The following is a 17,131-nucleotide window of genomic DNA, read 5'->3' as shown; positions in this document are numbered from 1 at the left end:
TTAGGATTTTGGAAGTTTAGTCCCTCAAAACTAAATGAACTGAAATTTAATTGTGAGCTCCATGTATTTTAATAATTGTGCTCCTTAAATAAGACACAAAAAATTACTTAAGGATTCTACTTACGTGATTTTAGTATACTGCTTGGCTTGACGTTTGACACTGGAATTGGATCCTAAATGTTTTTTATCGAGGTTGTTTTATGTGTGGAGTTTGCTTTTGCACGTGATTCAAAAGTTAGTCTGTGCCTACCACTGGCAGAAATCCTACAACATACATTTTTATGTTAAGTTCAACAAATGAAGCTGAATGTTCATTGCTATTTTAAAAACCAGCCTGCGTAGCTACCTACATTCAAATTAAAAACTTAAATTTAGAAGTCAGTTAAGAATTAGCTGAAGTTGGAACTCTTTTAAAGTTAATCTGTCTATCAACTATAATAGTACAGCTCTCTATAATAGACTGTGATTTTTAATATACCACTGTAAGTTGAAATAAATGTGGGAATATAGAAGAAAGGTGACTAGAAAGGATTGCTTAAAATGTCTAAGCAGGAAAGGAAGATTCCAAAGGTTCACATGCAAATTTTGTCACTCAAGCCAGGAGTCGGGTATACAGAGATTTACAAGACAGTAGCTGTAACCTTTCTGTTTATACACAGAGCATGAGGATGCAGAGATTTTGAAGCCTTAGGATATTGTTTTGAGATTATGATTCTATGTTTCTATGAATGCTATGTTCACTGTAAAACACAGTGGTCTTACAGGTAGGTAATTAATTTGAAATCATTACTTCAGTGTGGAATCTTATTATCAGCAAGACAATTATTACTTTATCACCATGTTGCCAGTGAAAGACATCACCTTGTACACCATTGAGTATACCAGGTATAATCACAAATGAATTAGGCCTTCCAGTGTTAAATCCAGAACAGCCACTCCTGTGAAAACATGCTTCCTTTTAGTCTTGTTTTCTGGTTTTAATGAAAGACAGGGGAAAATCTTCCCAAAATTTGAGTTGACAAACTAATAAAACTAATAAAAGACACCATTTTGAAGTGCTGTTATCATACCTATCTGTTCTGCCAGTCTCATTCTCCATTCCTGGTAGATCCAGGCCAGAAATGTATTTCCCATTTTTTAGCAAGCTTGTAAGATTTCAGAGTTGTTCTTTATAAGCGCTAGGATACAAACCAGACCTTCCACTCTGTCCTCATCCACTCTGCAGTCAGACCAGATTGATACCATTCAGTGTTTCTTCCCAATTTGAAAGTGAATAAGAAGAAAGGAAAGGAAGATCAGGAGAACCTGTTCCTTCCTATAATGTCCTGGTCATTTGGTTGCTTGTTGGAGATACCCAGTGCAATTTTCTACTCTTTTAATGAGAAATTCTTCTGTAGGCCCAAAGAAACTTCCAACCAAAATATTTTCAGCTTGTTCAGCCCTACAAATGAGTTTTCTTTTTGACAAATTTTGGTTTTTTTAGATGACAAAATGTTTTGAAAACTTCCCAGCTAACTCCATTAATTTCTTCCCTAAATGAAAACAATAACATTCTTCTCAGAATTGTTGCAAAATGTTTGTTTATATTTGTTTCAAAACTGAGTTGACTAAAGAAGTTGTAATTTTAGCAACCTAAGTAATTTGTTTGAAGACAGATACAAGGGAAACAAATCACAAATTAAAACTTTTACTGGTTTAGCCCTGCTGGAACTATTTAAAATAGATTTTGCTAAACAAGTAAACTGCATTTGGGGAGAAATATTTCTTTACATGGGAAGGAAGTGCACAGATGAATTAATGTATTTTCACAATATGTGGAGTTGAAGCCTAATTGTAGATTAATTTCCCTTGCATTTGTTAATTATTTTGAAGTGCTTATAATGTAACAGTTTAAGCTCAAGTGCAGAAAATATTATAATATTCCTACTCTCGGCTTATCTGAACAGGGGGAATTTGTCTCTTGTTTGTTGTCACTCTTGCGACAAATGACTGATAGACATTATCAACAGCTTCTTGATAGCTTCAATACAAAGGAAGATCTGAGGGTGAGTAGCAGAATTGTATTACCATTTGTTTAGGTCTCCTTGACCTCTTTTTGATGTATTTTTCTTTAAGATATCCTTGTGCTTTGATGAATCACTTTAGTATTTAAATGGAATCTGTTTTTCAGATTAGCTAATTATTTCACATATTTTCTTGTGTACTTGAGTCCACTCTTACAGTGGGGCTAGGATTCTGTTGCTTCTACAATGACAGCAGAGAGAATATGGATGGAGGGACTATGTAATTGCTTTAAAGCCATGAACTTTGCCTTCAAACCTGTTTTAAAGATGATGTCAATCTAAGGTTACGCTGCTCTTCTTGATTCTTTCTTTCAGGTGGCTGGGGTTTTTTTTTTGTTTTGTTTATTATTTGCTTATGTTTTTCATTCGTTAAATTATATATGGCAATAGCAAACATGCAACTTGAGAAATGCACATTCAACAAACTCTCCAGTTTTCTCAGCTGTGCAGCAAGTCCACTGACAGGAGGATGTGTCAGGCTTACAGCGTCTGTCTGCCTAGTTCAGTTACGAAAAAGAGTAGCTGCAGAGCTCTTTCAGGGCGGCTTCTACCAGTTTCATTAATTGACTTACTGGGTTTGTAGAGATATAGCATCTTTGATTCCTTTTTGTAGGAGGGGGTGGATTAAAAAAAAAAAAAAGTTAAGATATCCTACATAAAGATAGACACTAAGATTTCCACTCTCTTAGACCCTGAAAAGCTTATATAGTACCATATTTGATCCTCACAAAAAATCTTGAGTACTCGTTTATGCACATTATTCAGCCAGTAATTATGTCCTAGTGTGATAGTGTATTTTAGATGTTAAGTTGCCATTTGATAAACTTAAGTACTGCACTGCAAAGGGGAGTCCAGTCATCGTGCATTTTTAGATTTCTTTAAATTCTTGATAGGTGTTTAGCGTTGTTCTGAAGGGAGCATACTACTTGTGAGTGCCTTTGCTTTGAGTGAAATGGTCATATTGAGCTTGAAAGATAGAAAATGCTGCTAAGAAGTTATCATGAATCAAAAGCACTACCTAGAAGTTGTATAGGGTGGATGATTTTTATACTAGTATCACAGCATCTGTTTTCACCTAACATAGTTGCTATGCTTAGACAATTTTTAGTATATATTGTGAAACCTAGGCATTTTTTAATGAAAAAAAATTCCCTTTTGTTTGAGTTCTGAGCAGGTATTCCTAGAGGTTTCAAGCTTCATTTTTGTTTGATGTATCTGTGAAATACAATGTTGAGTTTATTCAGACTTTTCTTCCTTATAGAATATGAAAAATCTCTAGAATTAACGCTTGAATGGTATTTGATTTGACACATTTGGATTCCCCCCACGCACATACACTACTATTATGCAGAGACATATGGAAAGCAGCTGTAGCCAGTGCCATCAGCTATCAAAATAGAGGTCTTAAGAACTCAAGTCCACACAGTTTGTTATTTCCATTCATATCTCATCGAATCAGCATCAGCTCTACAAGTGACTCAGTGGCAGCAGTCTGATTATCATTAATGCAGCATGCCTTGTCTCCTGAATCTTAAGTAATATATTGTTTTTTCCTCTCACTTGAAAATATCAAATATCACTGAGAGCAAGACAGAAAGCTAGTGTGTGAGGCTGACACTGCTGTTAATCATAAGGTGATTTTATATGTTTTAGGTTATCTAAACCATCTTGCAGCTTTATTTTTCTGCTTTGATTGCGAAGTGTAGAACTTCTTTGTATTTTGTTCTGCCTTAGGATATGTGCCTTAGGAAATGACGTCAGTACAGCTAAATGAAAATTCAAAAGGCATAAATATCTGTGATAAGAACTTTTTTTTAGAGTCTGAAGTAATAGCCCCAGATAATCTTGTGGCTAGTCAGGATTTAAACTTCACTGGCAACTCCTTGAGCTTGCTATAGTTTTGACTCCTCATTTTGCCCCCATTCAAAGATGTGAAAGTGAGTTGGGGGGAAGTTGGGTGAGTTGGTGTGGAAGCTACATTACAAGTTACAGATCTGATACAAGGTTTGCAAAGGACTTATCTCTGTGTAACCTAGGCCTTTGAATTGCTATCTGCTCTGCTTTTTTTCTGTGACTGCCTCTGATTATAATTAACCATCTCTACTGAATGATTAGACACTGGCATCACCAGACATTTCATCTTTCCTCCACACTAATTCTAAAGGCAATTATGTCAGATATTTGCATGAATATTTACACAGCATTTGTGATACAATTAATAAAAATACCCCTACCAAAGCACTTCTCCAAACAAAAATTCACTCATGAAAGTACTTGCAAAAAAGGAATGAAGGTTTAATTCATCCTATCAAATTATATTTGCAATTCTTAATATTTTTTTTTAAACAGCCTATGCCAAAATTACTGAAGGCTGTTTCCACCTTGTTAAACACAGAATAGCAAAATAGATACTTTGAAGGAATGACATGTACGCATTTTTAAATTGCATACATCTGAGTGATGCATTAAGCAAGTGGTTACTTATGGAAATATTCCCTCTATTTTGTAAATATATTTATCTTAAGTAATTGACATGATGACTGTTTTTGTCAGTTCTTTAAGAGAGGTTTTTTCTGCATAAAGCAGAAGATAGAAGAAACATTTTACGTTTGAAAACATGCAAATGAAGTAAAAAAGAACTGACAGGGATTTCATGGCTGAGTGGTAGAACCGGGGACTATATTTCACTCACTTTTTGAAATTGAATTTAAAAAGGCTGTAATTTAAATGCTTTCTTTTATCTTTCAATGTTATTTTAAAGATATGTTCTTTATGCTTGCCACATAATACTATCTTCTTCTAGTAAATATATTTTACAGCAATTTATAGAATAGAGGCACCCTTGTAGGCAGTTATTTACTGCTGTGAAAAAGCTCAAATATAATTTATGACAAAAGGTAACAGTGAAAATTATAAATAGGAGGAGAGAAGTGGGAAAGTGAATGCAAAACCCAGTATATGTTAGCATAGTGTAGCTTTGACCACAGCTATGTGGCTTTGATCGATATGTGTGGAGGTCTTTAATTAATAGATTAAGAGAAGACAAAACAGATAAGCACCTGCCCGAAGGCCTGGTTTTTATTTATTGGCAGTGTACCCTACAAAATATGGCAGAATAGATACAAAGATCTGATGAAGGAAAAGATAATATTTCTTAGGCATGGGTGTAAATCTTACTAGATTTACATGGGTGTAAATCTTACTCTGATCCCTCTCTTCCAGCTAAAGAAGCTTGAGCAGGGTCAAGGTGGGTGCTGAGCCCTAATACCAAGTGCAGTTTATTCCACTGTTCTCTAATGGTCCGTGGGACACAGTATGGGATGGAGTTCTGTAGGCATGAGGAATGTTTCTGGTGGAGGGGCTCATTTCTAGCCAGCATCCTTCCCCTTCTATGCAGGGACATCCATTCATGTATGGGACTTCTGAAAGGATAAGTGCTGGGGCAGAGGGGTAGTTCTAAAACAAGTATTTGGGTGGCTTCTGATGTAACTTAAGAAAGAAGTGAAGGAAAGAAGATCTGGCAAAGGAATTGGCCACAGGATGGTTGAGTTGCCCGGGCAGTGACAGCTCACTGTCAAATCATGCTCTTTCTTGTTGGCAGTTTGGCACTGTGGATGCTCTACAAAATCTTGTAACCAAGTAACCTAGTAACTCTGCAGTGTGAACCAAATCAATGGACGGTCAAGCAATTAGCTTCAAAGTGGACTGTTGACTCAAATTAAAATTCTATGTAGATGTACCCTGAGAAATACAGTGAAGAGTCTGAGCTGCTTTACAGAAGATTTTACATACAGGGAAATATGCAAGAAATTCCAAGGCACTTTTTGTTAAATTAATAGGTAGTTCTCAGTCTTTCAGAAGGCTGTGCTTCTCACTTAAGTGTAGGCTGAAAATTTCATTGAGCTAACATTACTGCTCAAGGAAAACGAAACTCTGGTATTGTGATATTATTTAATCATAGAATCATAGAATGGCTTGGGTTGGAAGGAACCTTAAAGATCACCTAGTTCCAATACCCTTGCCATAAGCAGAAACACCTTCCACTAGACCAGGTTGTTCAAAGCTCCATCCAGCCTGGCCTTGAACACTCCAGTGCCTCACCACTCTCACAGTAAAGAATGTTTTCCTAATATCTAACCTAACCTGCTCTCACTTTGGAGCCATTCCCCCTTGTCCTGTTGCTACATGCCCTTGTAAATAGACTCTCTCCATCTTTCTTGTAGGCTCCCTTCTGGTACTGAAAGGCTGCAATTAGGTCACCCTGAAGCCTTCTCTTTTCCAGGCTCAACAAACTGAATTCTCTTCGTCTTTCCTTGCAGGAGAGGTACTCTATTTCTCTAATCATCTTTGTGGCCTCCTCTGGACTTGCTCCAACAGGTCAATGTGCTGGAGACTCCTGAGCTGGATGCAGTATTCTAGGTGTGGTCTCACCAGAGTGGAGTAAAGGAGCAGAATCCTCTCCCTTGACCTGCTGACCACACTGCTTTTGATGCAGCCTAGGACACGACTGGCTTTCTGGGCTGCAAGTGCACCTTGCTGGGTCGTGTCCAGCCTCTCATCCACTAGCACCCCCAAGTCCTTTTCGGCAGGGCTGCTTATCCCCCAGCCGGGGGTTGCCCCAACCCATGTGCAGCACCTTGCACTTGGTCTTGTTAAACCTTATGAGATTCCCATGGGGCCACTTCTTAGGCTTGTCCAGGTCCTTCTGGGTGGCATTCTGCCCTTCAGGTGTGAAGATCTGTAAGTAGTGTGAGATAGTACTAGAGCTTATAGTACTATCTATTACTATCTTATAGACTGTGATAGAGCTATGTAGGAATATTAAGAGATGATATTAGAGTATGTAAAAAGACAAAATTACTTCCTTGTTGTCTCTTAAGATAGAAGACATATGAGACATTAATTATATCTGTACTCAACCAAATGTTAGTTCACTTATACTGACGGCAAAAATGTTTTTTAAATGTTAAAATCTGTTACTAAATCTACATTTTGCAGCTAATATTGCTAATCATTAAATTGATGACACAATTTTCTATTTTTTCTGTTAAAATTAGAAATAATTAGCCTGATGTTAATGATTCAAAATTTAATGCCAGAGTCTACATTTTCTTTGTTTTAAAATTTGCTTGAAATAAAAGATGTATTCTGTTTTTAGCCTAGTTACCTAAAGAAATTAAGTACATATGATCTTCCCCTCTGTCTGTTATTCTTTTCCTAATGACTTTTGAACAAGCTGCCAAATTTCAGCTGTGGCTCATGAGTCTCAAAGGTACTAAGTTTACACCTCACACAACCTTGGAGTTTAAGTCTTCAAATCACTGCATGGTTTCCCAACAACAGCCATTTGGCTTCTTCAGTTCAGCAGTCAGTTAGTTAGATTTCTAACAGCAGCAACAACGTATATCATGTCTGGACAACAGACAGACTAAAAATGGAATATGGGAGAATTTGGGATGTTATTGTGAGATGACATGCAGCAAACATTCAAGGCATTGCCATATTGTTGTGATTATGGGACAGAGCTGCAAGGAAGGGAATTCACCTCTAATAACAAACAAACAAAAAGGCAAGCAGAAGTGTTGATATTTAAGTACAAGGTGCAAAGCTATAGAGAAATGATCTGGAATAAATATGTTGTTTGTAGAGATACTTGTTTACCTGTAAAGCTGGTCACCTGCATTCAAACTGTACTTTATCTGCAATAAGTATCATTTATACTCTTTAATACAGATAATTTTTTGGCAACTTGCTCAGAAAACAGGTTGTCTCTGTTATGTAATCTTCTCTGGTGGGTGGGTGTGGGGATCTCATCTGCCTTTCCCAACGCCTGCATTCGTCCCCCTTTACAGTGATTCTCTAATGAAAGACATCTGTTGTGCCATGCTTGTCATCTACACTTGGATAAATGCACTTGAGAATATATTTTGATGTTCAAAATTCTTTGGTATTCTTTGGCTGTATCTTCATCTCATCTGTGTTTCAGGCTAACTCTCTACAAGTGTTGTGGGCAGAATCAATAGCAAACATTTCAAGGTCAGGTGCTGCACTGATTCTGTTAGGCATGTTTATATCACTTGCCTCATGCTCTTTGTGTTGTCAAAAGCTCCATTTTCTTACTAAAAGAATACTGGCAGTGCTATACAGAATCAAGATAGCCCATTAGAATTATTACCCTTGATGTTAGTTTTATTTGTGAAAGGAAAAACTGAAAAAAAACCATGCTGAGAGGAATAGGTTTTCTATTTATTAGTGAGTTAAATGACAGAGATGATAATGCTAAAAGCTTTCAAGCAGTGCTTTCTACATTCAAAGTAGCTCACATGTGTTCACTGTTTTTATAGATTTAGCAAATGAAGCAGAATAGTTAGGTGACCTGCATACAGCCAGCCAGCTGTGATACCAGTTATGAGGCCTGGGCATCACTATTGGAGTTACTGGTCTTTGCCAACTCAGTGATAAAATTGTCCTTACACTCTCTCTCTTTCCCACCAAATAATGCCACTTTTAGAATAAATCTTGAAAGTGATGAAAACCTGGCATGATTAAGGAGATATTCTGAACTCTGGTGTTTGTAAAATGCTTTTTTGATTTGCAAATTGGTCTCGAGATCGCGTTTGTGGAAGTGTATGGGTGGAAACCAAATGCATCTTTGACATTTATCTTATACATTGCTGTCAATCAAATGGCACATTGTATTATTTTCCTCCTTTTAAGAAGAATGGATTAAATCGCTATATGAAGCTTTCTTGGGGGAAAAAAAAAGAAAAACATTCAGAGGTGTATCTATGTTGAAAATAAATGAATTAATGCAATTTTGCTATTACTATAATGATTGTTTTTCTCTCTGATTAAAATATTTTTAAAGTTCGCCACTCTTTTTTAAAGCAGCAAAGATATATGACTGCTTCTTTTCCTTCCAAAGGATTTCCTGCTGCAGATTTTCACAGTATTTCGGATACTAATACGACCAGAGATGTTTCCAAAAGACTGGACAGTGATGCGTTTGGTTGCAAACAAGTAAGGCATTTTTAATGTTAATAAAAAATATGGGTAGTATGCACAGATCATGGTAAAAATAAAATTATATGATGTTTGTAATAAAAATTCAATATATCTTTTATAATGCTGTCTGCAATTTTTCATTTTTTAATTTAAGATTTGAAATCTCTGACTTCTTTTACACTACAAATTTTTATAATTTAATCTGTACCTCTTTCTGTTCTAAATTTTAATAAGCACATATAACTGGAAATTCAGAAACACTTTTACAGAATGAAGCTGCTAAACATCAACAGCTTTGTTTTTCAAGTACCAAATGACAAGTCTCAACAGATCTTCATTTCAAATCTGTTTATTGAAATGCTGAGTTGGTAAAGATCTGTTTGCTCTCAAGAAGAAATTATCAGCTGTAATATCATTAACGATGTTTTTGCATGTTTGTTCATTAGCGTCAGAAAAATCACAAATTTAAAATCGCAAATCAAGAAATGAGGTACAGCACAGACAATATTCATATAGAGCTCTAAGCACTGCTTATTAAGACTTTCAGATGTAACCTGCCTTTCAGCCATTCTTTTTCCACTCAGGCCTATTTTTAGAGAAACAGGTTCCTGGCATTTCTAAGAAGCAATTACAATGGATCTGAAACTACTGACTTTTAGTTCACCTATATCACCACCTATCCTTTTTTGCAGTCTTATCTTTTAGATCAGATAAGCCAGCTGAACAGTCAACACAATTATAGAAACATCAATGCCAGCAGAGGAGGAGGGTTGTGTTGGGCAGACCTAGGAATCCAGAATGTAGTATTGACTTAAACTTTCATGATACATATTGCAATGCCTGATTGAAATTGGGTTTTATTCTGCATTTTGCCTGCTGGCTCCAAGGAGAATTTAAATTCATGGTGCCGTACTGAATACTAGTAGCGATATTGTTGGTACAATTAAATTTGACAACACTTGCATTCATGATCTATATTTGTTATGTGTGTGTGTGTGTGGGTATGCAAGCATAATAGTATTTGTCCAAACTTTGTCATGACTTGAAAAAAAATAACATTTTTTGTTAACTTTTATTACCTCAGTGTTGCTAATCTTGCAAAGTTCACATTCCAGGGGAAAAAAAAGTTAATAATTAAAGAATTGATATGATAATTTGTTTCTGTGTATGATATTAAACAAGATATAACTGATACCAGCCTGTATCTGGTAATCATGCTTAAGAAATAAATTATGAAACACAGGAAAGAGGGAAAAAGCATAAGAACTTTTAGACTAAATATATAATGTAAGAAATTGTTATATATTCCAGAAACAGCTGGCTTGGCAGATAGCTTTGCAACAGCTGACATGTACAGAACTAAGATTTAGAAACGACCTTGGCACATGTTTCTTGGCTGGTGATCTTCAGATATGCTACAGATGATGATACCAAGTTCTGGAAAGGAGTATTTTTCTTCACCAGTATTTTAGTTACTATCACACATCTCCTTTTATGAGTCGATATCTTATTGTTTCTGACCATCTAGAGAGGGTCTATGTCCAGTTCTGTCAGGCGAGGAAGATAGACAGAAGCCTACAATAACTGCTGGTGGGAATTGGCCACAAGAAGCTAACCAGATCAGCTAACTGATCCTGATAACAATTGCATAAGCACTACTGCCAGCAAGTGGGATGTAATCATACCTTTACCAATTCAGCTTTCAATGATTGCTTTGCTAGGCATTCATTCCTTTGTGGAAAAAAGTGCTGGTTTGCTACTAAACGGGGGTTGACCAGGTGTGCTTTTATATGTAGTGAAAACTGAAGCCTCATTATTCCTATGTTCCTACTCTGTTCCTTTTTGAGGCAGCAGAAAGGAAAACCCACTTCTGTTCTTTCCTCATCTGCAGAGCACTAGTTTTTCCAGAGCTGTTTCTGAGTGGGAGCTTCATCCTTTAACTCATGTCCCCAACTGTAATTGCAGTGGCTGCTTTCCTTCAGCTTCCTCAAGGTGTTCAGAAGCACAGTCGGAGTAATAGCTTTGCTAGAATTGTCCCAGCCCAGAATCTTTAAGTGCAAAGGAAAGAGCCTAGAGGCAGGATGCAAAATTAGGGCACTGCCTGCCCCACAGAGAGAAGGGCCTGTGAGCTGTTGTTCCTGACCTTCACTTGCTTCACTTCCAATGATCTTAGACTCTTCAGGACTCTAAGCGAAACTGCTTGAACTACTTGCTCCATTCATGTATTAAAGAAAAAGCTAGAAGGTCTAGCCCATCTTTTTAAGAGCAGAATCAAATAATCCATTAATATTCTGTGTCTTTTCAAACTCCTACTTCTCAGGAGTAAAACAATTGTCATGTTTCCCGTGTCTGATGGCTGCCTTCTCACCTGCCTGGCCTTACACTCGAGAGACTGTGTCAAGAGACAGTCACTCCTGGAGGCAGCGATTGTCTTGAGAGCTTCACCTATTGCTGCAGTCACATCACCAGCAGCACTGTCTTTTCTCTCCCCTGTCCCTAGAGTGGTATAAAAATTCAAACTGTCTGGTATTTACAGAAAGAGAGATTTAGCCTGTCTGAGCCAAGGGAAGAAATGAGTCTTAGCAGGGATATAATCAGGTAATAAGCTTTTCCCGGGGGGGAAGGAGAAATTCTTTTTTTCCTCTTATTTGTATATGCAGAACTGCTATTACCTGAAAGATTTTTAGATGTCTACAATGCCATAATTTTTACAATATACAATATTTCCATTTAAAAATATTGCTGCCCCTTGGCTTCTAGGTTGTTTTTTTCTTTCTCATTGCAGTGTTTTCAGAAATTATGTAGCATCTGGTACTTGGGTGCTGTCTGGGATAAAAAAAAATCAAAACAGAAGATACTGTGGGCTCAAGAAAGCAAATCTGTAACTATCAAGAAATTAAGATGCTTCATGAAGACACGTATGATCTATAATCCTGAGTGTTCTGATGCTCAACATGAAAAAGTATTAATGGCTAGCATTATGAACTACCAAATGACTTCTAAAATTTGAGAAATAATGTAATATTTAAAAAGGCAGACTTAGCACTAAAGCAGAGAAATAGATTTTTTGGATTGTGTTCTGTAATGGAAGGAGAAGAACATGCAAAAGATCCTTAATGTATATTAGTATCTAGCAGTCAAGCAATGAGACAGAAATAACTCTGTTTAAAGCTTCATAACCATGTAATATCTGTTGTGAGATAATCAGCATACATGCAGCAAAGCAAAGTCATTACTTATGGTTATCTGATATCACTAACCTGGATGTTACTACTGAGTGACACAATATGGTTTTACGTATACTATGGAAAATATAATTTTAATTTCTTTCACTGTGGGGAGAGACTTTCTTTCTACACCAAGTAGATAGTAAGCTAGCTTGCTGGCCCTCTAAGCAAAGCTTCTACTTGTAGCTGCAAAGAAGCACCACGTGATATAGGAAGATGTCTGAATCAGTTGCCTAGTACCAGAGAGAAATAAAAAAATTTATAACAAAATATGTCTGACTGAAATTGAAGTTTCTGGAGAAGGCCTTTGCAGTGTCCCTGTCAATTGGAAATCACTGTGTAATGGTCATTTGCTTCAGTTACCCTAAGGTTAGGAAAAGAATGACTTGTCTAATGCTTCAATTGTCTGGCATCTTTTGAGAGCATCTAACAGACTCAGCTGAACTCCAGGTATATCAGTTGAGAAGACAGATGGAGAGCAAAGGAGTTTTTATTTGTTGCTGAGCAAAGGTTTGATATTCATACATACTATGCCTATGTATTATTGAACGAAGAACTAATTTTCTGCTGCTCTTGGTATGCAAGAAGCTTTAATGTTCGAGATCTCTGTGTAATTAACTATGTATGTCCTTTAGCATTTTGATGAGTAGTAGAGATGCTAGGTCATCCAATCCTTAGCTTGAATTTTATAAGCACACAAAATGGATTTATGAATTGTATTATTTGTAGTAAAATGATTGATCTGTAAAATAAGTATGTTACATAGTATGTTGCATTTCAAATGTATATACTGAAAGTTGGACATAGCAGAGAATCCTTTTGGTTCTCAAATTCAGTAATGAGTCAAATACATTATTATTTTTTAAAAAGTAACTGAAATTGAATACACAGTAAAGGAAGACATCGAATTAGCATTAATTTCACCATTATGGCTGCTTTGAAAAATCCTGTTATCTCCCATGGAGTGGGAGTCTGAGACTCCTACAATGAACAAAAATTCTTGCTTTTATGTAATACACACTGTTGCTCACAACATTTTTGCTGTTATGTAACACAAAATGTTGCTAACAGCTGAACCTGACATTCAGTCTGTCATAAAAAGCATGCATATAATAGGTATGCATGTGTGAATAAGTTTATAAACATACAATAGATACATACACTTATACATGACTTGAGGTTTATTTCCTTTCTTTATGAAATATGAAAGAAACTTTTTCTGTTCAAACATCTCTGTGTTCAGGAAGATTTCACTCTGGATGACTCTTTCCTTCTAGCAAAGGATGGAATGAGAAGCTAATGTTTTATATTTGTCCCATATCAGCATGAGAAGGGAAAACTTTCGTTTTCTACCATTGGCTGCCCAGGCAAAAGCCAGGTTGCCAGAGCACAGCCAAGGCAGTAAACAATCTTTGAACTTCTGCATGTTTGAAACAGCAGAAAGGTTTGCTCTGACAATCTGATGGAAAAGCTACTCCATCAAGAGTGGTCTGACCAGACCTTGGGTTAGTATCCTGTGTGTGAGCCCAGAATAATTTAGCAGCTAAAAGCAGAGGTTTTTCTCCAGCAAAACTGTCAGTGATTCTGAACAAATATGTGGCAGGTGGTAAGAGGAAGAAAAGCAAGTCTTCTCATAAACTCGGTGGTTTATAGTTTAATATGCAAATGGATTTCAAATAAATGTTCTTGTTTGGGAAGCAACTTGGAATGTGAGTACTGTACCAGATCAGGCAGCTTTCCCTCTGGCTTCTGTCTCTCCTTTGTGCATTTTTGCTTTTTTTTAATAAAGCTAACATTATTGGTAGGAAAAGAGGAAAGAGGACCCCAAACCTTAGCTTGTTTTCTGTCCTACCTGATTTTAGATTGTTGTAGATTCAGAATAATGGATTGTGGGTCAAAAACAATGTCTTCATCTTTCTATGTTCAGTCCGATGTTTTGAGGTTTTTTTCTACGACATATACACACTCTCATGCTACAGACCCACATTTTATCAACTAATCCATATTGTATTTTTGGCTTACCAAATAAATAAAACCCGAGCTAAGTTCCCTATAGCAATAAATACTTGCATTGCAATTATTCTGTTATCTCAGGAAAATTCTTCAAAAAATATTCTAAAACTTGCATTTAAGTTTTCTACTTTATTCAGCTTTTCATAAGAATTGAAGCAGATCTTTCTCTTCAGTTTCACCTTCCACGGAAGGAATTTAGGAAGAAAGGAATTGTCTCAGACATAAATAGAACTATATAATGTAAACTTGGCAGTATGATTATGGATCTTATGAAATTTTTTCTTGAGTAAAATTTTTCAAGGTTTTATTATTTTGGACTTAGATTGCAATTTTATGTAGCAATAGTTCTGACGAACTGACCTTTTCTATCAGAACATCTTCCTGAAATATGCAAACTGTTTCCATTTTGTGAAACATGTGGGCTGTAAGTTAAATCATACACAACAGCAAGAATGACAGGGCTCTTATCTGTACCTTGATTATTAGCTTTGCTTATATTGCATTTTGCTAATGTTTCTCTTTGTCTTCCATGTTGTAACAGTGAGGGCTGTACACAGGCTGTAACTCCCCACAGGGGAAAAAGTGCGGTAACCTATACAGATGAGTGCTAAACATGGAACATTACTTGGATAGAAAAGCTACAGTATAATTATTGAGAAAATAATATGTATGAAAATGACTCTTGAGCAATGGAATAGGAACAAATGAAACTTGAGACTCCAGCAGTGTTCTAAAAACAGTCTTAGAATTGGCTGTTAAAGGTGTTCAGGCACAGAAAACCAGAAGGTAAAGTTTGTCAAGGACAGTAATTGTAAAAGCAGAGAGTCAGAAGCAAACATTTGAACTACTAAAATGCCTAAATTATACATAGCCATTTTTTATTTATAAATGTGAAGAGTGAAAAAGTGCCAGAAAAAAATATAATTTTTCTCCTAGGTGGGTTGGCTAACATGTAATTCTTCAGTGTTGTGAAGATGAAAACTATGATAACCTTAAAATATATATTTTGCTGTAATTATATTTAAATTTTTTTGGTCCTGAATGCATTGCAAAAAACAGTAAAAAAAAAGAAGTTCAAAGTATGGAAAAGGAAACAAATTTTAGCATTGTAACAGCATACAGGTCAAGAACTATGTTCAAAGGCAAACTAGATGTATTAATAGTAGACAAATGGTAATTAAAAGAAATGTATAGTTATAACCTTTTTCTCAGAAGATCATTAAGCACTTGATTGTTATAAAATACATGACTATAACAACAAAAAGATCAGTCTGTGTTTATCCTTTTTTCTCCTCCATAAGAATCCACTGCTGACTACTTTCAAAAAGAATTTAATGCTTTATATGGATTTTTGGTCTGACTAAATATGTTAAAAGACATGAGTGTTGCAGAGGTTAGTTTAAGGGTTGAATAACTGAAATGAGGTATACTGAGATAATCTTTAACGATGTTCTATTTCTGTACATTACAAAGTTGGTTGCTACAATGAACAAAGCTGTCATTGGTCACTGGTGTCAAGCACTGTTAAAGGATCTTGGTTGTATATATTTATTTAAGATAGATTATTATAATTCAGGAAGGTGTCAATGTAGGGCAATGTATGACTGCTTACAATATACAGCGTAGAGATCTTTAGAAGCAGATATTTCTCTCACAGTCCATACAGTTTTGCATTTATCTGTTGTCACTAAAAAGACTCTGTCTATAGAGTTGTGGACAAATTGAATTTTCAATACTGGTGATTACCAGATACTTTATATTTATAATCTATATGCACTCATTTTCAGTACAAAGAAAGCTGAAAGCAAATTGCACAACTATCTGTATTAATGCTATTAGGACAAAGTGTGTATAAAGTCTGATATCAGAATTATTTGCAGAACAAAATTTATTATTTGTCTTGATCAATTATATTCTTCTATATAGAATGTCTGTTTTCAGACAAAAGCACACTTTTATTATCTTTTTCTTGATGTGCGTATTCTCTGTCAATAGGTGCTGTGAGTAGTCAGATATTTGTATATGTTGAAAATGTGGTATTTAATGCTGCCAGGCATGCTACATCATTTCTTCATTGGAAAATTGTCTGGCTTTGAGTATTAAATATGAATTTCTACTTATTGAAAACTCCTGTCTTTTTCATTCTTTTCTTCCCAGTGTGATCATTACTACAGTCTTGTACCTTTCGGATGCCCTTCGTAAAAACTTCTTAAATGAAAACTTTGATTACAAGGTAGAGTAAATGAGAGATACAGTAGCTGCTACATCATCCTGTGACTTGGTGGTTATTTAACTTACCTCCAGCATCTAAACAGCTTAAACATGTACTAAATCAGCAATTTCAAGTGCTCAGAGATTAAGTTTTTTCTTAAATACAGGATTGTCTTAAAAATCATGAGTGCTGTGAGGTTTTTTAGTTTCTTTTTATTTTTCATTTTGTTATTTCAACCTCCATATTAGACTACTTATTCAGGATTTTTGCATAGCAATTTTTTTGATCATTAAACCAAATTTAGTTATTTGTCTGGTTTTTTTGCATTATTACAGAAAGAAAAATATTCCATTTTTAACGGATGGAAATTCATCAAAAATGTAGATTTGCATTCTGTGGTTTCTCTCAAGACCAATTAACATGTTGTGAAATTAAAATTAGAAAATTATGACACTTCATGGGGAATGCAGTTAAAGATGTTAGTGAGTGCCTCATATAGTAAAATATGGCACCTGTGCTAAACTGTGAATTACGGATTATGCTTTTAGGATTTAGATAAGAAGATCTAGGAATGTATCTGAAAAGACCCATTCCTATGGAAACCTGAATGA

The 17,131-nt window shown here is 35.7% G+C and overlaps 1 protein-coding gene across 4 annotated transcripts in view; it reads left to right on the top strand.

Annotated features, from left to right (window-relative positions):
- DOCK4 (dedicator of cytokinesis 4) overlaps positions 1–17,131 on the top strand; it is a 237,301-nt gene that overhangs the window by 173,693 nt on the left and 46,477 nt on the right. For all 4 annotated transcript variants that reach the window (XM_027658285.1, XM_027658270.1, XM_027658277.1 and 1 more), the window contains exons 26-28: positions 1,947–2,045; positions 8,989–9,083; positions 16,466–16,541. In XM_027658285.1, coding sequence (XP_027514086.1) covers positions 1,947–2,045; positions 8,989–9,083; positions 16,466–16,541 — 270 coding nt within the window. The remainder of the gene's footprint in view (positions 1–1,946; positions 2,046–8,988; positions 9,084–16,465; positions 16,542–17,131) is intronic.

This window comes from Corapipo altera, unplaced genomic scaffold (genome assembly GCF_003945725.1).
Source record: "Corapipo altera isolate COAL_440 unplaced genomic scaffold, ASM394572v1 1, whole genome shotgun sequence".
Classification (NCBI taxonomy): Eukaryota; Metazoa; Chordata; class Aves; order Passeriformes; family Pipridae; genus Corapipo; species Corapipo altera.
Note: the sequence above shows the minus strand (reverse complement) of the source record. Positions and strands in the feature narration are given on the sequence as shown.